The sequence below is a fragment of the Martes martes genome, assembly GCF_963455335.1.
Source record: "Martes martes genome assembly, chromosome: 2".
In the NCBI taxonomy this organism is placed as follows: domain Eukaryota; kingdom Metazoa; phylum Chordata; class Mammalia; order Carnivora; family Mustelidae; genus Martes; species Martes martes.
Window position 1 is genome coordinate 139,219,601 of NC_137889.1, and position 22,423 is coordinate 139,242,023.

General features: G+C 60.8%; 2 protein-coding genes across 4 annotated transcripts; one reads left to right on the forward strand and one right to left on the reverse strand.

Moving 5' to 3' along the window:
* Positions 1-605: 605 nt before the first annotated feature.
* SLC26A1 (solute carrier family 26 member 1) lies at positions 606-11,236 on the reverse strand. Its single transcript, XM_080796108.1, is given in 4 exon segments — positions 606-803; positions 805-822; positions 9,628-10,246; positions 11,098-11,236. Coding segments are annotated over 3 exon segments (678 nt in total). The 5' UTR covers positions 10,219-10,246; positions 11,098-11,236; the 3' UTR covers positions 606-734.
* Positions 5,447-21,855, forward strand: IDUA (alpha-L-iduronidase). Of its 3 annotated transcripts, none has more exons than XM_080796106.1 (14): positions 5,447-5,727; positions 6,495-6,635; positions 16,646-16,731; positions 16,879-16,986; positions 17,270-17,365; positions 17,458-17,660; positions 17,759-17,938; positions 18,048-18,252; positions 18,600-18,812; positions 18,894-19,015; positions 19,096-19,221; positions 19,295-19,371; positions 19,772-19,872; positions 20,023-21,855. In XM_080796106.1, the coding sequence occupies exons 1-14, from the start codon at positions 5,573-5,575 to the stop codon at positions 20,127-20,129; spliced, it is 1,920 nt and encodes a 639-aa protein (XP_080652232.1). In that variant the 5' UTR covers positions 5,447-5,572; the 3' UTR covers positions 20,130-21,855. The 3 variants fall into 3 exon arrangements, with proteins under 3 accessions (XP_080652232.1, XP_080652231.1, XP_080652233.1); XM_080796105.1 differs by having other exon boundaries at positions 5,449-5,727; positions 18,036-18,252; XM_080796107.1 differs by lacking the exons at positions 5,447-5,727; positions 6,495-6,635 and adding an exon at positions 10,683-10,937 and having other exon boundaries at positions 18,036-18,252.
* Positions 21,856-22,423: the final 568 nt, after the last annotated feature.

The window sequence follows — 22,423 nt, forward strand, 5'->3', positions numbered from 1 at the left end:
TAGGCAGAGAGACAGGCAGAGAGAGAGAGAGGAGGAAGCAGGCTCCCCACTGAGCAGAGAGCCCGATGCGGGGCTCGATCCCAGGACCCTGGGATCATGACCTGAGCCGAAGGCAGAGGCTTTAACCCACTGAGCCACCCAGGTGCCCCCACTTTTTTTAAAGATTTTATTTATTTATTTGACAGATGGAGATCACAAGTAGGCAGAGAAGCAGGCAGAGAGAGAGGAGGAAGCAGGCTCCCTGATGAGCAGAGAGCCTAACGTGGGGCTCAATCCCAGGATCCTGAGACCATGACCCGAGCTGAAGGCAGAGGATTTAACCCACTGAGCCACCCAATGCCCCTTATTGTCTCTTCTTATAACAATTTTTCAATATTATTTTCCAGGGAGAAAAGAGAAAAAGAACTTAGCGTCTCTAACAAGGTTGATTGAAAACAACCTTTCATGGCTTCAACCCTTCATGGCTGCTAGTTCACCAAAGTCCTCTCTTGGGCACTCATTACTCATAACTCCTATCTAGCTAAGACTACCGTCAGACTGGAGAGAACTTTGACAAATTCGTTTCGCTTATAAGCTGGAAAGTCTGGGGCACTTCATTTTCTCATGCTGTGACTAATCTCAAATGCCCTTACGGATCTCATGAACCTTCTTACGTCATGTCCTTGTCACATTGGCTCTCAGTGTTCTCCATTATCTTGCTGATGTCAGCATTTCCTGTTAAATCGACAGAATGTTTAATCCTGTTCCAAAAGTTCATGTGATTCACTTCTTTTGGTTAGTTGCCAGGGCTGTTCCTGGAAGCTGACCTGTGTGCCAGGGTGTCTGGCATTAAGTTCTCAAAGAAGTGACCAGGAACAATGTGCATACAGTCCAGTAAACCCAAGCTGATGTTTCCACCACTCAGCTTCCCCTTGGGCAGATCCAGAAAAGGCTTCCCCACCTCCCCAGAACCACCCAAAAGAGGGGAAGTGTGACAGAGGGAGCCCGAGGCAGTGTGGGAACTGCTGTGGTCCTAGCATCTTCCTTTAGCGAAGTTGACAAAGCCATCTGATCATATGACTAAGGCCCCGTGGGAATCCGTGTCCATCTTTGGCCAGGGCCACAGGGTCTCTTCTCCGCTGGGCTCGACAGCCTTGATCCAAGAGCAGAAGGCTTTCCATGTGCTCAAGGTGCAGGCAGGACACGCTCCCTTTAGAGGCCTCTTGCTGGCTTTCTCTACCTTTTGCAGCTGTGTTCTTTGCAGTCGGGTGCTCATGACCCCTTCTTCCACCATCAAAGCACAGCATCTTTACTCTAAACTGCGTGCCCAGGATTAAAAAAAAAAAAAGATTTTGCTTATTTGGGGGTGCCTGGGTGGCTCAGTGGGTTAAGCCTCTGCCTTCGGCTCAGGTCATGTCTCAGGGTCCTGGGATTGAGCCCCACATCAGGCTCTCTGCTCAACAGGGAGCTTGCTTCTTCCTCTCTCTCTGCCTGCCTCTCTACCTGCTTGTGATCTCTCTCTCTGTGTCAAATAAATAAATAAAATCTTTAAAAAAAAAAGATTTTGTTTATTTGAGGGAGTGAGCATGAGCTGGGGCAGAGGGAGAAGCAGACTCCCCACTGAGCAGGGACCCCGACACGGGGTTCAATTCCAGGACCCGGAGTTCATGACCTGAGGCCAAGGTAGACACTTCACCGACTAAGCCACCCAGGCCCCCCATCCCTGGGATTTGTTTTAATCAGATAGGCTAAAGTGACAGAAATGCAAACACCTGCCTTTGGAAGAATAATTTATTACTTACATTTCCCAAGAGAATCAGGTACCCCACACCACGCAGGGCCACAGGGGGAAGCACCAGTTGGAGTCAGAAAGCAGAAGGAGGAGCAAAGGGAATGTAGCCCAGAGCCTTTATTGGGGTTTTCATAGGAAGGAAAGGGTGAGCAGCAGGCACAGGGAGTAAGTTTAGGATCGGGCAGTTTGAATAATATAGCCTGGGCTATAGTGGCTATCCCTAGTTGTCCAGTATCTGGCCTTGGCATGATCTGGGGCAAGGGGGGTGTTGGCTTGGCAAGTGAGAGAAATGAAGGGCAGCCTGGGGGTGTGAGCTCTCTCTAGGAACCGTGTAGCCCTTGGAGGAGCACTCTCTCCGGGACCAAGGCCCCAGATGCCAGAGCATCAGGAAGGAAGAAAATAAGCAAATACAGGCAGGGGAGGGGGGAAAAAAAGAGGGGAGAAGATACAGCCCTGATTTTATTTAAGAGGGAAAAAAGAAGATCCTGCCCTAAGAGAAGAAACAAGGGGAAGGGTTGCTGCTGGGTTGGAGCCATCCCAGGGAGGCTCCTGCAGGCCCTTCCCTCCTATTTTCCTCCTATCAGCCAGAGGCAGGAGTGAAAACCCTAAAACCAGAAAGAAAAAAAAGAGAAAAAGAGGGGAGAAGATACAGGCCTGATCTTGTGTGTTCTTTCACCTGGAAAAATTAGGAGCAACTAGTGGTGGATTACCAGAACCTCTCCCCCACCCCCTCCAAGATGTGGTCCCGCCCATCAGGGACCGAACACCTAGTACCCGACACCATTCAGATTGTACCCACCCAACCAGTAAACATTTGCTCGTAGTGATGGGCTGAAATGTCTGATTCTGGCTTGTTTCGACAGCCTGTCTGCAGCGGCTACTTCCACACCTGAGGGGACACAGTGCAGCTCTCCCGGCTGCCCAGAGCTGCACCACAGCACCAACCCCCATACAAGATCCTGACGCAGTCACCTCTCTCCAACATGGTGCCCTCCTCCGAGGGGATTCCTGGGACACACTCATTAGGACACAGAGGTCCAACAGCTTTGAGTCTTGTTGGGTCCCACTGGCAACACATTCCTCCCCAGGCTGCTAGCTGCCTGGGAGCCCCTTGGGACTTGGAGGCTCAGGAGCAGGCAGGCCATGTAAACAGCACCACCAGCCACCATGTGTGACCAACCCCACTGGAGTTCTACTGCCAGGACATCCCCGAACATGGACAGGCCAGCACTTTAGCCAAACTTCATACAGGTGCCTGAGCAGTGGGTGCTCTGGGCAACAATGGCCCATCTTTACACTGATGACACACTGTCAGACCACTGCGTAAGAACTGTCCCCTTCAGAGTAGAGAACACTGGGACTCTCTTGACTCACAGATGCCAAAAATGTGACTTGAAATCACACATGCGTCCAGATACACGAAGGCCACAATATGAGTCGTGACCAAGACACCCTTATCTTTTGGAGGTAGAAACATTACCAACACTGTAACCAAGACACATGTCACTTGAAACTGCCATGTTTCTGAGAGGTTCCACAGAACCGGTTTCACTGAGGAACATAATGATCCTGTTAAACAATTCCTCGTCATATCCCATTTCAATGAATGGACCCCAAGAAGAGTGTTTATCTTGCCCCAGGCCTTAAGCTCCCTTAATTAAGGGCCCTTTGCCCAACTCTCACCTACACCAACCTAAAAAGATTTCTCTGTCCTTCCCTGTCCTGAAGGGGAGATGTGTTCAGCCTCTGTGTAATGCAAACTTGCCATGAGGCTCTCTGCTGATCTCTCCCCACTCCTGGTATTCCTGTGTGGCTGTTGCCCAAGTGCCCAGCCTTCTGTCTCCTAGTATCCGTGAATATGAGCTTTTTCCTTCATTGCAATCATCTCCCTGTGTGTGTGTCTTACCGTACCTGGTCTGAACAAAGCCTGAGTACACAGTACACCTCTCTTCCGAGGTCTTTACACAGCCACTCCCGTGTCAAGTCTCCCTCTGCCTCCCTCTACAAGGACGCAGTGATGACATACAGGCCCCGTTGGGATCATCCGGGATTATCTCCCCATCTCAAGATCCTTCACTTAATCTCACCTGCAAGTCCCTTCACCATGAAAGGTCACACTCAGAGGTCCTGGGATGAGGTCCAGGGTCTGGCTGTGGGCCAGCCAATTACACTGCAATTACTCTGCTCACAACTTCTGTGCTATTGTCATGCGTTTCAATTCCCTGGGGAATTTAAGTCCCAGAAGACATTCTGTTGTGGTTTTAAAAAGCACTCTTCATTAGGTTTATATACAACACACTGTTCCTGAAGCTCTGGGCTGTGGGGGTCATTCTGCTTCGAGGGCCCCAGTTACCGTCTCCTCAGGTGAGGGCCAGTGGCGACCAGTGTCTCCAGAGTCCATTTCTCCGCAAAGTCTTTATCTCACCTTTTCTTTTGAAGTAAACTTCTTGCTGGGTTCAGAATTCTAGCTCCCCAGTTGTGTGTTTCCAGGACTTTGAAGCATTCCTCTCACTGTGTACTAGTTTTGTGTGTGTGTGTGTGTGTGTGTGTGTGTGTTTAAGATTTTATTTATTTATTTATTTGACAGACAGACATCACAAGTAGGCAGAGAGGCAGGCAGAGAGAGAGGAGGAAGCAGGCTCCCTGCTGAGCAGAGAGCCCCATGCGGGACTCGGGACTCCATCCGAAGACCCTGGGATCATGACCTGAGCTGAAGGCAGAGGCTTTAACCCACTGAGCTACCCAGGTGCCCCTGTGTACTGGTTTCTGTTGCTTCTGTTGAAAAGTCAGTGAGTTCTGAAAATTCTTCCTTGGCCTTTCTTTGGCTTCAGCCCTTCACAGCCATGTGCCTGAGCCCTGGTCTCTGTGCCTCCCCCTCAGCTTCCAGGCCCCCCAGATCCGTGGCTGGGGAGCTTCCAGTAGTGCTAGCCAGCCCCACGCTCTTACCTCTGCAGACACTGCTCTGTCGCCAGCCTGAGGGGCTGGTCAGTCGGAGGCCTCCAGGGAGGGGTTCTGGGTCTTCCCACAGGAGGGCGGCGGGAGCCAGCTTACACTGTGGGGACACGTCCAACTGTGGAAGCCACGGTACTGGCCACGCGCGCGCCTGCACGTGGAGTGTAAGGATGAGCACAGCCAGGCCGGGCCACCCAGCTGTCAGCAAGGTCCACTCGGTTTCTCCCAGCCGGCCTGCGCCCTGACCGCACTTGCTCCTTGTCACTTCCCCGAGCCAAGCCCACTCTGCACGGGCTCTCCTTTGACTCTCCCACCCCTTGCATCCCATCCACTGGAGGTCCTAGCGCTCATCTTACGAACGTGCCCCCGTCTGACCACCTGTGCGCACCATCCAGCCATCGGAGGTCAGAGCCATCAAGTGGCCGCCTGACCCGCGCATTCGGCTACTTGCCGGCGGGTCTCCGGGGCGACCCTCCGAAGCGCGAGCCAGAAAAGAGCTCGCTCAGGCCCCGGGATGGCGCAGCGCTCCTGCGGGACGCGTCCGCGCACAACCGCACTTCAGCAGAGGAGGCCCCGGTGCTGGGAAGGGGCCGCGACCCACGACCCGCGCTAGAGCCCAGCGGGGAACCCCCCCAATCCCCGCCCCCTCGCCGGCCCCGCCCCTCGCCAGGCCCGCCCCGCCCGGGTTCCGAGAACCCGCCGCGGCGGTCACGTGGCGTGCGACCCGGAGGTGGAACCGGTCGGCGCCGCGCAGCCTTCGGCTCCCGGAGCACAGACGACCCCGCCCGGCCTGCGGCGACCGTGCGCCCCCGCGCCTCCGCGCCCCCGCGCCCCCGCGCCCGCCCGGCCATGCGGGCACCGCGCTCCCGCACCTCGCTGCTCACACTGCTGGCCGCGCTGCTGGCCACGCCCCGGGCCCTGGCAGAGGCCCCGCACCTTGTGCTCGTGGACGCGGCCCGCGCGCTGCGGCCCTTGCGGCCCTTCTGGAGGAGTACCGGCTTCTGGTGAGCGCTCCGTGCGAGGAAACTGAGGCCCGAGAGGCCCATCTCACCTCCATCCCGCCGCGCGCTCCTCCCGAACCCGGGACACGCTCTGGGTCCCCCTGGTTGCATTGGAGAGACCCTTCCCCTCTCACGCCCAGGGCACACCTTAGGCGCTCTGATAGGAGGACGGCTGCCCGAGCCGTAACCCGTCGCTGGCTGGTTTACTCCTTACCCTCAGGGTCCCCCGTCAGTCAGACCCGGAGTTTTCTCTGTCCGCGGTCTACAGGCAGTGTTTTGGGTGCCGAGAAGGGTTTTCTGAGTGGGTGCCAGAGGCCTCCGGACAGGCCCTGAGTTTGCCTACCGGCCATCTGGGGCAGGCCGGGCCCAGGAGAGGCAGCAGACCAGGACCCTCCTGAGGGGGCAGCCACAGTGACGTCACACATCCCTACCATGGGACCTGTCTCCCACCCCGCTGTGTCTCAGACCTGCCCCTGTCTCCCACCTCCCTGTGGCTCCCACCCCCTCTGTGGCCTGCTTCTGGCTGAGAGCACCTGGCTGAAGGGGAAGGAGCAGGGTACTGGGATGTGGTCCTCTCCCCTCAGGGAGCCCCTGCTTTCCATAGACATGACACTTCCTGACATTCCTGGTGTGAGGGGTCATTTTATTACCTCAGGGACAGTAACATTCACTGGCAGGCACTTTCTGTCCAGCTGCTGGAGATGGGTGTCCTGGGCAAGCCTGGGCCTATCCATGGGGCTCATGCCTCATCCCCCTTTTTCTGTCCCCAGCCCCCCACTGCCTCACAGCCAGGCTGACCAGTATGACCTCAGCTGGGACCAGCAGCTTAACCTGGCCTATGTGGGTGCTGTCCCTCATGGTGGCATTGAGCAGGTCCGGACCCACTGGCTGCTGGAGCTCATCACAGCCAGGTGAGTGATGGGGGCAGCTGGCAGAGCCCCCTTTATGGAGGTGAAGACCGAGGCCAAGAGGAGGACTCTTTCTGGGTGTGCGGGCCATGTAGTGTGGGGGCTGTGGTGGGCGCTGGGCCGCCCCTGGGTTGGGCACAGCTGGCAGCCTGCTGGACATCACTTAGAGGCTTGGAGGCAGGTGGGTGTCCCACTGCACCAGCTTTGTGGCTGGCCCAGCACCCATGCACCCACAGACCTCGTGCGGTGCGCTGGCTGGTCAGGCTTTGCAGGAAGACTGCCCAGGGGCTGGGCTGAAGTTGTGTTGGTCACACCCCCTCCCCTTTGGCCCTGCAAGGCTCCGCCCAGCCAAGGAATGGGACGTAAGGAACACTTGGGTGTGTGTTTGGAAGACTTAGAGAGACATAGAGACCCTCTTGCCCCTGGCCAGAGCTGCCACCTCTCACCCAGTGGGACTGGGACTGGGCGGGGCAAGGGACCAGTATCCTATTGGCACCTTGGAGGCGCCATGATTGCCTCAGGGACCTTGTTCAAATAAGACCGTGACACCCAGCGTCAAATCGACCCTGCAGGACATCGGATGCTCAGCCTGTGGCCCGGGGTGGCACTGGGGCGGTTTGTTTCAAGGGAGTCGCTCTTGGATGTTTATGTGTCAAGGGCCTCTGTGTGTTCCCTCCAGGGCAGAGGGGCACAGCATCGGTCTTGGAGGAGTTGTGGCAACTGGTGTCGGTGACCAATGGTGTGTGCGTATCTGCTGAGGGCTCCTGGGGCAGAACGGAGGCTCTGCTAGAGGGCGGAGTCTGTGGCTGCTGGCACCCTGTGGTGGGCTCGGGCCCTCTGCACGGCACTATGCACGCTGTGGAAGAGCTGCCCATCCTCAGTCAGGTCACCCTGGTCCTCCCCAAGGAAGCCGCCTCTCCTCAGGGTGTCCCGCACCAAGGGGCTGCAGCAGGCCAGGAGCAGCGTGATGCCCAGGGCTGCATAGTCTCGGCGCAGGTCCCGTAGCGTGGCCACACCGGCTGCATCCAGGAAGAGCAGGGGTGCACAGTCGATGACCACGGCATGGAAGCCGGCTGCCGTGGACACCAGGGCCGCCATGCTGGTCCCTGGGCCCAGGTCCATGCTCTCGACAGGGTCTCCCTCACTGACCCTGGCCTCCAGGCCCCGCTCCTTCTTCCTGGTGGCCACACGCCCCGCGTCCAGCCCCGTGAGGCTGGAGAGGGACCTCAGAAAGAAGTCCTTGTTAGCGTAGTAGAGCGGCCCCGCAAAGCGGAATATCCGCACCCCAGGCTCGGGGACCAGGCCCTCGAACTCCGCTGCATCCTCGTAGAAGCCAGAGTCCCCAATCTGAGCGAGCAGGGCGGCACGTGGGCGCTGGGTGCGGCCAGCCAGACTGAGCAGGGACAGGAGGATGCCGGCCAGCAGCCCCACCTCGACGCTGACCAGCGCACAGATGGCCGCGGTGGCCACCCAGACCAGCGCATCAGCCGGGCTGAGCCGCCACAGCTGCGGGACGTCCCTGACCTTGCGCAAGGCGCCACGCAGGCTGACGACAATGACACAGGCCAGAACGCACCGCTGCAGGTCCCGGAAGAGCGGCGCCAGTGCCAGCAGTACCAGCAGCACCACGGCAGCACTGACCACGCTGGACAGCTGCGTGCGGCAGCCAGTGGCCGTCTTCACCAGGGTCTTGGACAGCGCGGCGCTGGTGACGTAGCAGTGGAAGAAGGCTGGCAGCACGTTGCAGCAGCCCACGGCCAGCAGCTCCTGGTTGGCCCTCACGGAGTAGCCGTGGCTCCGGGCAAACATCTCCGCCAGAGAGATGGAGAAGGCAGAGCCCACGAGGGCCAGTGGCACTGCGTCCAGCACCACGCGCCACATCAGCCCTGGGTCTGGCACCCGGGGGGCCACGAAGCCCGTGGGGATGTCGCCGGCCACACTGGAGCCGAAGCGTTCGTGGAGCTGCCCAAAATGGGACACCATCGTGGCCGCCACGATGACCACTAGCTCTGTGGGCAGGGGCACCTTCAGGCGGCGCTGGCAGCGCTCAGAGAGCTCCTTGCCGGCCAGCAGCACAGCCAGGCACGTGGCACTGGTGACCACATCGCACAGGTTGGCCTGCCCAGCGCCGCGTACCAGGCTCAGCCACGTGCTGACCACCATGCCCGGCCCTTGGTGCCGTGGGATCCGCACGCCTAGCAGGTGCCTCAGCTGGGAGGTCAGGATCGTCACCGAGGCCCCCATGGCAAAGCCATCAAGCAGCGGCTGAGACAGGTAGGTGGACACGAAGCCTAGCCGGAGCATGCCCAGGAGCACCTGCAGACAGGGTGGGGTGAGTGCGGTGGAAGCCAAGAGCCCCTCACCCCTTCACCGCCACTGCCTGTCCCCCGAGTGGACTGTGTGTGGAGTCCCCCGCACATGCGTGTGCACACGAGCACAGCAGACGCTGGAGGAGCACACGCAGCCTCGTGTGCTCATTGCTGGTCCTCTTCCGTGTGCGGGCTCCGGGCAGTGGCAAGCAGCTCCTTTCCCCTGTCCCGCGTGGGGCACTGCCCCCGTCCCGGGAGACCTGGGGCCCCTGGCAGGGTGTGACATTGAGGGTGGACAGGACAGGCCTGGTCCAGGAGAGCCAAGGGCATGGGGAAGCTGCGGGAAGAGAGGCAGTCCCTTGGGGTCCCACCGGGGACAGGAAACCCAGGGGGCTGTGTGAGCCAGTCAGGCCAGTCCGCAGCTCAAGCCGACCCTTCCTGTCTAGGCCGCAGCTCGCCAGACAAGGTCCCTGTTCCTGCGCATCCTCAGAGCCTTGGGTGCCCCCATCCTGGGGTGCCATCCCGTGCCCACCTCTGCTGGCTCTGTCCTGTCCTTGCTGGTTAAACCCACCGTCCTCCGAGGCCCCGACCCTATATTGCCCTGGGCTTGGCCCTCCGAGTGGGTGGTAAGCACCCGAGGGGCTCGCACCTCGCTCTGCAGAACCCCCACCTGGGCGGCCCCTCACCTGGTAGATGCCGGCCACCAGCGTAAGGGCAGTGGCAACACGGATGGCGTAGCAGTCCTGGTCACAGTCCTGCGGCCTGAGCCCCGGCACGGCAGCCGAGGAGTTGATGGTGCTGCTGTTGTCCCCAGGCCCGGGCCCCTCCTGGGCAGGCCCAAAGCCAGCCAGCAGAAGCTCGCGGTCCACCACCTGGCCCACCATGAGGCAGAGCAAGCTGAAGATGCCCACGGAGACGTGGTGCGAGGTGCCCATGAGGAAATAGATGAGGTTCGCAAAGAAGGACGTGTACAGGCTGTAGATGGGCTGCAGCCCGGCCAACAGCGAGTAGGCGATGGCCTGGGGCACCAGGATGATGCCAATGACCAGCCCGGACATAACATCACCCACCAGGGCCTCCCGCGGGTGGTACTGGCGCAGCCAGCAGGTGGCGGGGAGCAGGTCCTGCACCAGCGTCCAGGCCCTCTGCGTGCTGCACGTGCAGCTGCGCCACAGCCTGGCTTTGAGCATCTCACGCAGGCCCAGGGACCCCGGGGACCGCCGGCGCACCAGCACCAGCCCCGTGCCCTGCGGCGCGCCCTCAGCGGACACTTCCATCCTGGCTCGCCACACTCCTCAGGGGAACCTGCAACGCACGTGGGTGTCACTGCTGGGGTCCGAGGGCAGCTCAGAACCCCAGACCTATGCGTGGCCAAACCCAGCTCCCCTGCTCCCTGTCCACTTCCCTGGGCAGGCAGCGGCCCCTCTGTCACCCATCCAAACCACCATGGTCCCCTCTGGCAGCCCTTCCATCACCTCTGTACCATGGGCTCGGAGGAGGGAGACCTCCCGAGGCCCTGTTGAACCTTGGAGATCCTGGGACCCCAAATCTGTGCTGGGCCAGCAGCGCTGGCCACCCCAGTCTCTGTGCCAGAATGCCTGGGATGGCTTTGGGAGGGTGATCTCAGTGGGGGCCAGGGGGTAGGGAGGTTGGGGTGACTGGTCTCTGTCCTCTGCCTCATCCCCCAGAATTGTGGGGTCTCCTTGCCCAGGGTGTGATAATACTCTTTAGGTGGGTCGGGGTCTCAGATCACACAGGTGCACCGTGAGCAAAAGTGTGGGACTGTCCCTTGTGTCCCAAGGGCATTGGGCCTTCCAGGGCCCGGCCTCCTCTTGCCGTCCCACCCCTGGCCCACAACACAGGGCCTGGCATCTCCCCAGGGTGTGGAGGACAGTATGGCGGGAGGTGCAGGCAGCCAGAGCCCCCTGAACTCCAGAGGGATGCTGAGTGGGTTTCCTTCCTGGGAAGACCTCAGCACAAGGCCCCCAGAGTCCAGGTGTGTGGGAGGGGACTGCTTCAGTGGTATCTGCCTTGTACCTGCCGGTTCACAAAGGAGACCCGCAACCGGTCCTGCCCTTCCCTTCCCCCAGGGAGCTGGCTTCTTTGGTCGCCTCAGGGATTTCACAGTCCCGCAGCAGGGCCCTGGATGGTCTTACCTGAGGAGCCCCTCACGGGCTTGGGGGACTGGAGGGTAGCGAGGCAGCTGGCCTGTGGGTCCTCTGGGGCTGGAGTGAGGCGGCCGGCTGGGCCTCCAGAGCCCTTTGGCTTCTGTTGGCCAGTGGTGGGGGGGTGTGGGCAGCAGGGTTTGGGCGCGGAGCTGGAGCCAGGAGCCCAGCCGTGGCAGATGTGGTGCCCGTCGTGGGCAGTGCTCCGTGGTGACCATCTGACTGCCTGGGCAGCTGGGCTTGCAGTTAAATTATTTACCCCCAAAATTGCTGAGTCATGGGTTTCCCCCAGACCGGTGTTACCTGTCGGCTAATCCAGGGACTTGCACTGTAATCAGAGGTTCACAAACAATTGTGCGGGGCCTCCTGATAAGCTCCCAGCCTCCCCGAGCCGCCCCAGGTGCAGGACAGGGTGGGCGAGGGTGCCTAGTGGCTGGGGCAGGGTGCTTGGATGCTGGGGTCCTTGGGGGAGGCGGAAGTCCCCCAGGGACACGGGCAGCAAGGGACCCTTCAGCTCTGGGGCCTTTTACTGTCGTCGCCACAACTACCCAGGGGTAGGCGAGGAGGGGGAGGGGCCCTGGGGGAGGGGTGGGTTCTTCATCCTGTCCCTGGTCACCCTTCCTGTTGTGTGGAGGGACAGATCTAGTCCGAGCTGGAGCGCTGGCCAGGGTGGCCCTGGGCAGCTGTATCCTCAGCCTCTGTTCCATGTCCTTGTGTGGAAGGCGGGTGTGAGGTTTTTGTGCATGTACGCGTGTGGATTGCTGGAGGGCCAGCAGGCACCAAGATACGCTACCCACGAGGGGTGCCCTCTTGCTGGGAGGGGGTGGGGTGGTCTGAGCACCTGCATGACTGACAGGTGCCCCGCATGGGCCGGGGGTGGGGGGAAGGCACGTGATGGCTTTAGATGGTTACCCTCGTGTCTGGGAAACCATACGAGCGAGGACTGTTGCGATCTCAGGTCCCCCACCTTTATACCAAATAACTGAGGTGAAATTCCATCGCTGGGATCTTGAAGGATTATGTGTGCAAAGGGGCCCATCCCACAGGGCTGCCCTGGCCCCATAGCCCTTACTGCTCTCCCGTCCCCCCAGGACACACCTAGGGTCTCCCCTCCCACCCCACCCCCGGACGTCTAGCCCAGGACCCATGTGACCTCTGGTGGGGAGCTGTTTGCCCAGAGCAGGAGAGCCTCAGGCCCCTCCCTGGGGTCATCAGGCACACCTTGGGGTGCAGAGGGGAGGGTAGCTCTGAGGGGGGCATCTATCTTATCTCCTGCCCCAGTACTGGCAGGGGGGCAGTGAGAGAACTCCCTGGGGTTGTGTGACCCAAAGGACTCCTTGGTGCCCAGAGCAGTGGCAGCCAGGGTTAGCATGTGCACGCTGGGCGACAGGGCCTGGGTGCTGCTGGAGGAGAGGGGTTCCTCAGGTTGGGGACCTAGCATGGGAAGGGGCCCTTCCTGAGTTAGGAAGGGGAGGGGCAGGGGTTTCTGAAGGCTCTGGGTGGGAAAGCACCAGGGGTGAAATGCAGGGCAGGCGAAGCTGCTTCCGGGAGGGGCTCAGTGGGCAGTGGGCCCACCCAGAGCCTCCACCCTGTCAGCTGCAGCAGGGAGCCAGCCTTGCCCGCCTCTCCCCTGCTGGCAGGGATTGGGCTCACATTCTGCAGGGGCTGGGTGTCTAAATCAGGTGAAGGAGTAGCAGTTGAGGTCACATCTGACCTTTGAGAGTTTTGCAGGACCCCCTGCCCCTGCCCCCGACGTGCTGTTCCCCGGCTTCTCTGCATTGAGGGTGGTGATGGGCACCTGTGGTCTGGCCCCACATGGGTACCTAGTCCTGGGTGCTTGCTTGTCAGAGGGGCTCCTGAGGCCCACACCCCCTCACTCCGCCGGCCCACGGAGCTGCAGACTTCCCCCGGACAGGGGCCTTGGGGTTCGCCCTCCTGGAACCCCCCTCTGGGGGTGTCTCCCCAGCCCTAAGCCACATGGTTATTTCCTTAGTATTTGTCTTTAAATCTCGGTTTTAAATTGTCAAGTACGCTTATTTGGAAAGGAGACATTGCATCCCGACCCTGAGTGCAAAGGGGCCGGGTATGCGGCGCGTTTTGCTTCCAGAGCCCCAAGGACCAGACCCGCGTTTCCCCGGGTGCTGGCTGGGAAGATGGAGAGCACAGACCTCTCCCGCCAGCCCGCCCTGAGCCCAACACCCTTCTGGCCCCACGCTCAGACTGAGGCTGCGGGCTCCCTCAGGGGGCGGGTCCGTCAGCCCGCCGCGCGCCCCTACACCACTCCCGCTCTGAGCGCGCGCGGCCCCGCCCTCCTGCTTCGGGAGCGCGCGCCCCACGTATTCGCCCACGTCCCTTCCGTGCGCGACCCCCACGGCATAGCACGCGCAGCCGGGCCGGTTCGCTCTCACCCGAGCACTCACCGGGCGGGTCGCCGCGCTGTCCTCTGGCGCAGGCGCTCAGGCCCCTGCAGTGGTTGGGGGGGTGCTCGGTGCAGCCCGACCTCCGCCGGCGCGCGTGAATGAGCCCTTTGTGCGGCCCGGCAGCCGTGGCCCACGTGCCAGGAGCCCGAGGCCTCCCGTCCAAGTGCGGACCCAGGCCGCAGAATGCAGGCTGGTCGGTGGAGACCCAGGCCTGTGTGCACTTCACCTCACCGCTCAGCCCCCTCCCTGATTGAGGTCTCAGCTCCTCACTCTGAAGGGGCCAGGCAGAGGGGGGACCCAGACACCCACGGTGGAGCCCAAGGACTGCTCCCTGGGGTTCCTTGGCTGGGGGTCACTCTGAGGTGGGTTTTTTGGCCCTGGGGATGGGTGTATTGGCCTGCAGGGTATCCTTAGCTGTGAGGGCTGGTGGGGCCACGGGCCCTCCTACCCACCCAGGGTGACAGGCTGGGGATGCCTCTGTGTTGGGGCTCCCCCATGGTACCTCATTGGCCCAGGACACCACACATGGCAGCACATGTCTGAGACCTGCTGGGCGCCCAGTGTGTGCAGGCGGGGGTCATTGCCTCCAGGGGCTAGAGGGAGAGCCTGGAGCCCCTGCACATGTCCTCACTTTCCCTTTGGTCACCCCATCACCTCTGCCCACCCACCCCCCACAGCAGTGGGACTTTGGAACCGTCTGCTGTGCACATTTAATTTTTACCCAAGTGCTTGTTAGTTTTCTTTGCTGCCAGTCGTGACCTTTGGATGGGAGGGGAACAGGTGAGGGAGGTGAGCCCCACTGCCCACAGGCTTGTCCTGCTGGGCCTCAGGAGCGGGAGGACGCAGCCCTGCACAGAAGGGCCAGCCAGGGAAAGAGTACCGGGCCTGGGAGGAGCAGGAGGCCAACGTGTGTGATGGCTTGCCCTGGTCCCGGTGTGGGCTTTGAAGGCCCGGCCCAGGCTCAGCCTTGACCCTGTACAAAGCGAGGGGTGGGGGAGAGAAGGACGTAGAGGAGAGGTGTTGACTTATCCATGTCCTCACTGTGCCCAGGGAGATGACTGTGGGCCAGACTGGTGTGGGATGGAGAGGTCGACAGATGAAGGCTGTTCAGGGCCCGATTTTCTGAGGTGACCTCACCCTGCTCCTCCCCAGTGGCCACAAGAGGGCGCACTGCAGGCCCTCCCGCCCCCCAGACACCTTCTTTCCTGGGGCAGACTGTGCAGGGACCAGGCATGTTCTCAGGGGAAGCTGAGAGGCCTGCCAGACCACCTGCCTATGCTCCTCCCAAGGCAGTGCCCCTTAGCCTGGGCCACGTACCCCTGCACGACTCCTTCCGCCCTGGCGCCTTGCCTGTGCCTGACTGCAAGGCCACCAGTTTCCTCCCCCAGCCCCCAATGCTGGATCCACCCTCAGAGACCATCCGTACCCCTACTGGCCGAGCTGCTCAGGCAAAGTGTGAGGGGCTGTGTGAGACCCGCTCCACCCACCCGCAGGTTGTCCCTTCTACCTTGTAAGCCCATCTGCTCCAGCTCCTTTCTGCTGCCTTGTGGCCACCACCCAGTACTGGTGCTGCACCGCTATCCGGGGACCTCTCCAAACATCATGGCAAAAGGGAAAACTATGGGGCCAGTTGTTAGATCTGCAGTTGTCAGGGGCTAGGAGGAGGAGGGTGAACAGGCGGAGCATGGGTCATGGGGGGGCCGGGAAGCAACTCTAGGTGATACTGTGGTGGTGGGTGCCTGTCCTGATGCCCTCTTCCAGACCCACAGAACGTGCCCCCCTGGGGCCACCCCGATGTCATCTGTGGACTCTGGCTGATGGTGGTGTGTCCATGGAGGCTGGTCCACCATAAGGGATATCCCACTCCGGTGCGGACATGGTTCACGGGGAAGGTTGAGCCCATGTGCAAGCAGAGGGAAAATGGGAAGTCTCTCTGCCTCCCTCTCAGTTTTGCTATAAACCTAAAACTGTTGAAAAAAAAGTTTTCAGGGGCACCTGAGTGGCTCAGCGGGTTAAAGCCTCTGCCTTCAGCTCAGGTCGTGATCTCAGGGTCCTGGGATCGAGCCCCACATCGGGCTCTCTGCTCAGCAGGGAGCCTGCTTCCCCCTCTCTCTCTGCCTGCCTCTCTGCCTACTTGTGATCTCTGTCTGTCAAATAAATATATAAATAAAATCTTTTAAAAAAAAAGTTTTCAAAACAAAGTCATGGCACTTTTCTCCCTGGATCTCTGACAGGGCCCCCCATTTCACTCTGAGTCAGGGGCCCATCCTCACCTCGGGAACAAGGCCTTCTGTGACCCTGTCACAGCCTGCACCCTATTGTGCCCCAGGTCCACGCCATGTTTTCTGCTGTTCGATCACTACGAGTTTGCTCTGACCTCAGGGCCATTGCACATGCTGCCCTGGCTGTTCCCCCAGCATTCTCGTTGCTCGCTTTGTCTCACTACTTGGTAGGTCTTAGACGTGACCTCAGAGAGGCCCTCCCTGCCTGGTCCTTTGCTCCCTGGCCCTTCCCCTTCGGGGTACATCTGATGTGCTCTTAAAGATTCAAATAGTTGCCTGATGATTTCTGTCTCCTCCCAGAATGTGAACCTGGAAGAATTTGGGCCACAGTCTGGGATGAACGAAGTAGGGTGCAGAGGCTGCCCTTCTCCCTTTTCTGAGTGTGGGAGGGAACAGGAATACTCTTGAGACAAATCTGGAGCCCTGGCCTCCAGGAGGTGCCAAGAAGCAGGGTGTGGCGTCCCCCAGGTCCTGCCCTGTTTCGTGGCTCCCCACTCCATAGTCAGCTGTCTGTAGGGTGATTTGTTCTCCCCTACTCCATTCTATTGTACCCTTCCCAAAAGGCCTGCCTGTCCCATGCCACACCTGAGCCCAAAGCTGTTCTGAGCTCCTGAAGGCTTGGGGGTAGGCTTCCAGTACAGGCACACTGGTTCATACTAGGCTGTGAATGACTGCTAGGCTGCCATCATTGGTGTTTTCCAAGGGGTGGGACCGACTGAGGAGTCTGGGTCTGAGACCTGTGTGGCACCTTGCAGGCTCTCTACATGCTCGAATGTGGCGACAGTTTCAGCCCAGGGCCCACTGTCCTCTGGCCTGACATTCACTGTCCTTCCACAGGGGATCAGCTGGGCAAGGTCTGAGCTACAACTTCACCCATCTGGATCGGTACCTGGATCTTCTCAGGGAGAACCAGCTCCTCCCAGGTAAGCAGCAGCCCCGCCCTCGGTACTCTAGTCCTGTCCCCTCCCCATGACCTGACCCCTTTGGGTCCTCGCTGGTTATATGCAGAGGACTGGCCTCTGTGCGGGCAGCTGGGGCCCCGGGCCGGACAACCACCTTCTGTGTTGCAGGCTTTGAGCTGATGGGCAGCCCCTCCAAACGCTTCACCAACTTCGAGGACAAGAAGCAGGTGTTTGAGTGGAAGGAGCTGGTTTCTCTCATGGCCAGGAGATACATTGGTGGGCAGGGCACAGGCCCTGGAGGGACAGGGTGGGCATTCCTGGGCAGGCTCTCCCATACCACCTGGGCCACCTCCTTGGTCTTCTCTCTCATGAGCCCTGAGCCAGGGTTTCCTGATGGGGAAGGAGGCCAGGCAGGGTGGAGTGGGCTCATATGGGTTTGGATAGCCTTGTCACAGCCAAGTGTCCAGCCGTAGGCAGACTTCCCTGTGAGTTGGGATAGGCTTGGCATTCCCCACGCAGGGCAGGGGGGAGCATGTGTGACAGTAGGGACACTCTGCAGGTCGGTATGGACTCTCACATGTTTCCAAGTGGAATTTCGAGACATGGAATGAGCCAGACCACCACGACTTTGACAACGTGTCCATGACCATGCAAGGTGGGTGGCAGCTCTGAGGTCCTGTGAGTGGAGAAGGGGTGGAAGCAGCCCCTCAGGCACCAGGGGATGGACTCGAGTTCTCTCCTGCCCAGGCTTCCTGAACTACTACGACGCCTGCTCTGAGGGTCTGCGGGCTGCCAGCCCAGCTCTGCGCCTCGGCGGCCCTGGGGACTCCTTCCACCCCTGGCCGCGATCCCCGCTCTGCTGGGGCCTCCTGGGGCACTGTCACAACGGCACCAACTTCTTCACGGGGGAGTCGGGTGTGCGGCTGGACTACATCTCCCTCCACAAAAAGGTACAGTACTGCCCCCGCCCCTCCGCTAGCCGGGGGACCCCAGCCAGCTGCAGCCCACCCGCTCTTCAGCGCAGTGGTCCTGAGGCCGACTTCCGCAGGGCGCGGGCAGCTCCATCTACATCCTGGAGCAGGAGAAGGCCACCGTGGAACAGATAAAACAGCTCTTCCCCAAGTTTGCCGACACCCCCATTTACAACGATGAGGCGGACCCGCTGGTGGGCTGGTCCCTGCCGCAGCCTTGGAGGGCGGATGTGACCTACGCGGCCATGGTGGTAAAGGTAGGCCCGCCCCTAGGACCTACCCCCTGGGCCGCATTCCTTCAGGGGAACCGGGATTTGGGCGCCTGGAAGAGCGCTGCCACCTGGATGCCCGCAGGTCATCGCGCAGCACCAGAACCTGCTGCTGGCCAACACCAGCTCGGCCATGCGCTATGCACTCCTGAGCAACGACAACGCCTTCTTGAGTTACCACCCGCACTACTTCACACAGCGCACGCTCACCGCGCGCTTCCAGGTCAACAACACGCGGCCGCCGCACGTGCAGCTCCTGCGCAAGCCGGTGCTCACCGCCATGGCGCTGCTGGCCCTGCTGGGTATCGCCCCTTCCCTTACCCGGCGCCAGCCCAGACTGGGGACAGAGGAGGCCGCCGGGGGCACCCTGGGTGGGGCCAGGACCCAGGCCTCCGTAGGGCCCTAGTGGCTTGTGCAAAGGCCCTCAGGCAGGGGAAGCACGGATGTATGTGCCCTGCTGGGGATGGGGGAGGATGGGGGAGTTTCCTGCCCCTCAACCACCCCGCTTCCCCAACTCAGTGGGTCACTGTGGCCCTCCTGGTGCTGGACCCCTACTGGCGGGCAGTGAATGGTGGGAAGCCAGGCCCTGGAGGGCAGCCCTGGGAGGCCGCGACTTCTGCCTAGCGACCACCCCACCCCGGCCCTGTAGACCGCGAGCAGCTCTGGGCTGAGGTGTCGCAAGCCGGGACCGTGCTGGACAGCAACCACACGGTGGGCGTGCTAGCCAGCGCCCACAGACCCGCTGGCCCCCTTGACGCCTGGCGTGCCACGGTGCTGGTCTACGCGAGCGATGACACGCGCACCCACGCCAACCGCAGCGTCGCCTTGACCCTGCGCCTGAGCGGGGTGCCCCCCGGCCCAGGTGAGCTGAGGTCCTGGGGGAGGGGGCGTGGCTCTGGTGGGCGGGCCCGGCGGGGCGTGGCTCCAGCATCTGGCTCCGCAGGGCTTGTCTACGTCACGCTGTACTTGGACAACGAGCTCTGCAGCCCACATGGCGAGTGGCAGCGTCTCGGCCAGCCGGTCTTCCCCTCCACAGAGGAGTTCCGGCGCATGCGCGCAGCTGAGGTCCGCGGGCAGGGCGCAGGATGGGGCAGGGTGGCTGTTGCGATCCCAAGGCCCAGAGTACCACCAGTTCCTGTCCCCAGGACCCGGTGGCTGTGGCGCCACAACTCTTCCCTGCCAGTGGCCGCCTGACCCTTCGCCCGGAGCTCCAGCTTCCCTCGCTCCTGCTGGTGCACGTGTGCGCGCGCCCAGAGAAGCCACCAGGCCAGGCAAGTAGCCGCTTCCTGCCCTGCCGCGCAGGCCCCTCCAACCCCCCCAGTCACGGAGCCTCTCTCCCTGCAGGTGACCCGGCTCCGTGCTCTGCCCTTGACCAGTGGGCAGGTGCTTTTGGTCTGGTCGGATGAGCGTGTGGGCTCCAAGTGCGTGAGTGCACTCACTCCCACTCCCCTAATCCCCACCCTGTAGGAGCTGCTTGTCCCTGTCTACGCCCAGTTTCTTGAGGCTGCAGTGCCCACGTGGTCACTTCACTCTGGTTCTCCAACTTGTCCCCACCTCTGCCTGTCATACCACTGCTCCCGCTGTTCTCACAGCTACAGAAATGGCCGAGACATCCCACCCTGCTTGATTGAGGTGGGGGCACTGCAGGGAACATTGGCAGGTGGCATCTGGGCTCCAGTCTCCTCTCTTCATCAAGTGTGGCCTGTCTTCATTGCAGGAGGAGGGCCAGGGACCCGGGGAGGGGTCAGAGAAGGGGCTGTGAGTCTGCCCTATCCTCCACTGCACTGGGACACCAGCCCTGGTCCTGACTGGTCCCCTCAGGTGCCTGTGGACCTATGAGATCCAGTTCTCCACGGATGGTGAGGTGTATGCCCCTGTCAGCAGCAAGCCATCGACCTTCAACCTCTTCGTGTTCAGCCCAGGTGTGCCTGTCACCCTGTGCCCTGGCCTCAGCTGCCCCACTTCTGGGCCTCGGCACAGTGTCCCGTGGGGTGGGCTCCAGGGAGCTCTGGGAGTTTGGGGTGGGTCCTGGGGGCTATCACTCGAGCACACGGATGTGTTTGCGCCCTCAGACACCGCCGTCACCTCTGGCTTCTACCGGGTTCGAGCCGTGGACTACTGGGCCCGACCAGGCCTGTTCTCAAATCCTGTGCGCTATGTGGAGGTCCCTGCCCTATGAAGCCCTCCCCACCCGGTGACTGAACCTGTGCTGACCCGGCAGCCTGGGGGGCCGGGAGCTGAGATGGGTTGGACCACCAGTGGCCCATCCATCGGCTCTATCTGTCCTCTACTGTCCTCTTGCTCATCCCTTTAAAGTGCCTTTCCACTGGTCAGTCTTGGGGTTACCCTTTGTGGCCGGGCCCAGGGTGGACTCGGAACCTGGCTAGAGCAGGGCCTTCCCCACGTCCCTCCTCTTCAGAGTGTTCTCCCACCGAGGGAGCTAGGACAGGGCACTGGCCGGGCATGTGGAGACTGAGGTCCGGCTGCCATTAGGATGGCTGTCCTGTTTCCCTGGGGTCTTTGGCCTCATTGCTGGGTGCAGGGGCAGTGGGCTCCATTGCTGTCCATGCCCATTTTGCTGAGCGAGAGGGGGCCCGCTGGGGTCAGCTTGGAGCCCCTCCTTGAGGCCCAGGCAGGCTGACCCCTGCACTCCATCTGTTGGGAGGTGGGGTGGGGCTTCCAGGTTGTCTGGCCCCAACCACGGCCAGCAGGAAAAAAGGCCCACAATGTCACCTGCAAGCTATGCCTGTTCCTGGGGCCATCCTGGTTCCATATCTGAGCCCAGAAGGAGACAGATGGCATGTTCAGATGAAGAACACTGGGGGCTGTTCACAGAGATGTGACAGTGGGCAGGGATGCTGCACAGGGAAGTGCAGGACGCAGGATCCCCCTGCCTCCTGCCTCCCACCCCAGGGCCACAGAGCAGGTGAGGGAGCACTCACTGGTCTACACAGAGAGGTATGGAGAGGCCATCTGGTGAGGAGCAGAGACCTTCAGCCCAGGGGTGCAGCAAGTCTGGGGTGCCCTGTGAGCAAGAAGTGAGGTGTGGAGGCCCTGATCCCACTCTCCTCCTCTACTGCCCTCTGGGGCTACCTGGGCTTTGGTCGGGGGGAGGTGATGTGGGTCTGCAAGGGCAGATGGAAGACCAGGCCTGCTCACCCTCCCTGGCTTCCCACAACCTGCCAGCTGCCCATCCATGTGAAAAACTCAAGGACTGCCAGGTCTCACCAAGTGCCTTATTGCGGGTGGGAGAAGTCACCTTGATCACTCTTCATCTGAACCCCATAGTCAGCTCCTGTTCCTTTTCCTCTTTGCCGGTGTGGGTACCATAGAGCTCAGTGCCAGGGGGCCCAGCCCTTATGTTCCCTGCTGACCGCCATTAGTTTACAGGGGGCAGAGGGGGTGCCGGGTGGGTCCCTGGCTTCCAGGTGTGTTCCTCCTGCCCTGTCACACAACCCTGTCTCAGCCAGCTCAGGCTGTCAAGACAAAGTAGAGCAAACCACTGACCCCAAAGCTCCAGCTACAGAAGTGTGTTCTCTCCCAGGCCCAGAGGCCAGAAGTCTGCGATCAAGGTGTGGGCTCAGTTAGATCCTTCCAAGGCCTCTCTCCCAGGCTCGGGCTCACCCACGGTGGCCTTCTCCCCACCTTCTGTGTCCTGCTGCCCTCTCCTGAGGATGCCAGTCCCGCGGGAGTATGGCCCACTCTCAGGACCTCATTTTCCTTACCTTAAAGGCTCCTTCTCCAAATACAATCCTGTGTGGAGGCACTAGGAGTTAGAACTTCAACACAAGAATTTGCGGGGGCGGGCGGGGGGCGGTTTACAGTTCAGCTCCTAATAAGTACGGACTCCATTTCTCCATGGTGGTGGGGATCCATCATTCCAGCAGTAAAGCAGCCTCTTCCCTACCTGCTGGTTCTGTGTCGTTGGGACTCTGACGGTGGAAGGGGCCGTTTCAGCTTCCTGGAGGGGGCCTGGGTTCCTTGGTGGACTAGGTCTTTCTGTGGATGCCAAGACCTTCCAACCCACTGAGCAGAGGTCCCTCAGGCCGTGAGGCTGCTCCCCTCTCTGCCCAGTGTGTTCTGGCATTTGGCAAAGCTTCAGCTCCCGCCCTGTTTGCCCCTCGGCCATGAATTCCTGGCACAGGAGCACAGCTGTTGTCCTGGTGGGAGGACGGGTCCCCCTCTGGAGGCGAGTGTGGCTGTGGGGTGGTCAGCAGGGAGTCAGGACAACAGAGACGCATCTGTGCTGTACCCCTAGGCCCCAGGGGCTAAGGCACCGTCTCTGCCATGCTTGTCACGTCCACGTCATCAGCTTGTCACCAGATTGCTGGTGCATCCCCGTTTTCTGACCATGCGGACGGCTTAGCTTTGGTCTTTGCTGATTTGTGGCTGGGCTTTCTGGGAGTTGAGGTGTCTATGTGATCCGCCCACACACAGCCTCTGCCCCTGCCACTGGCCTCTCTGCACCTGGTC

What these genes read in the sequence shown, in the direction of transcription:
- IDUA (XM_080796105.1), top strand. Translation starts at nt 5,573, where the DNA reads ATGCGGGCACCGCGCTCCCGCACCTCGCTGCTCACACTGCTGGCCGCG. An exon ending in ACATCTCCCTCCACAAAAAG is followed by an intron (nt 17,661 to 17,758) that starts GTACAGTACTGC and finishes CGACTTCCGCAG; the next exon opens with GGCGCGGGCAGCTCCATCTA. An exon ending in CCTCTTCGTGTTCAGCCCAG is followed by an intron (nt 19,873 to 20,022) that starts GTGTGCCTGTCA and finishes TTGCGCCCTCAG; the next exon opens with ACACCGCCGTCACCTCTGGC.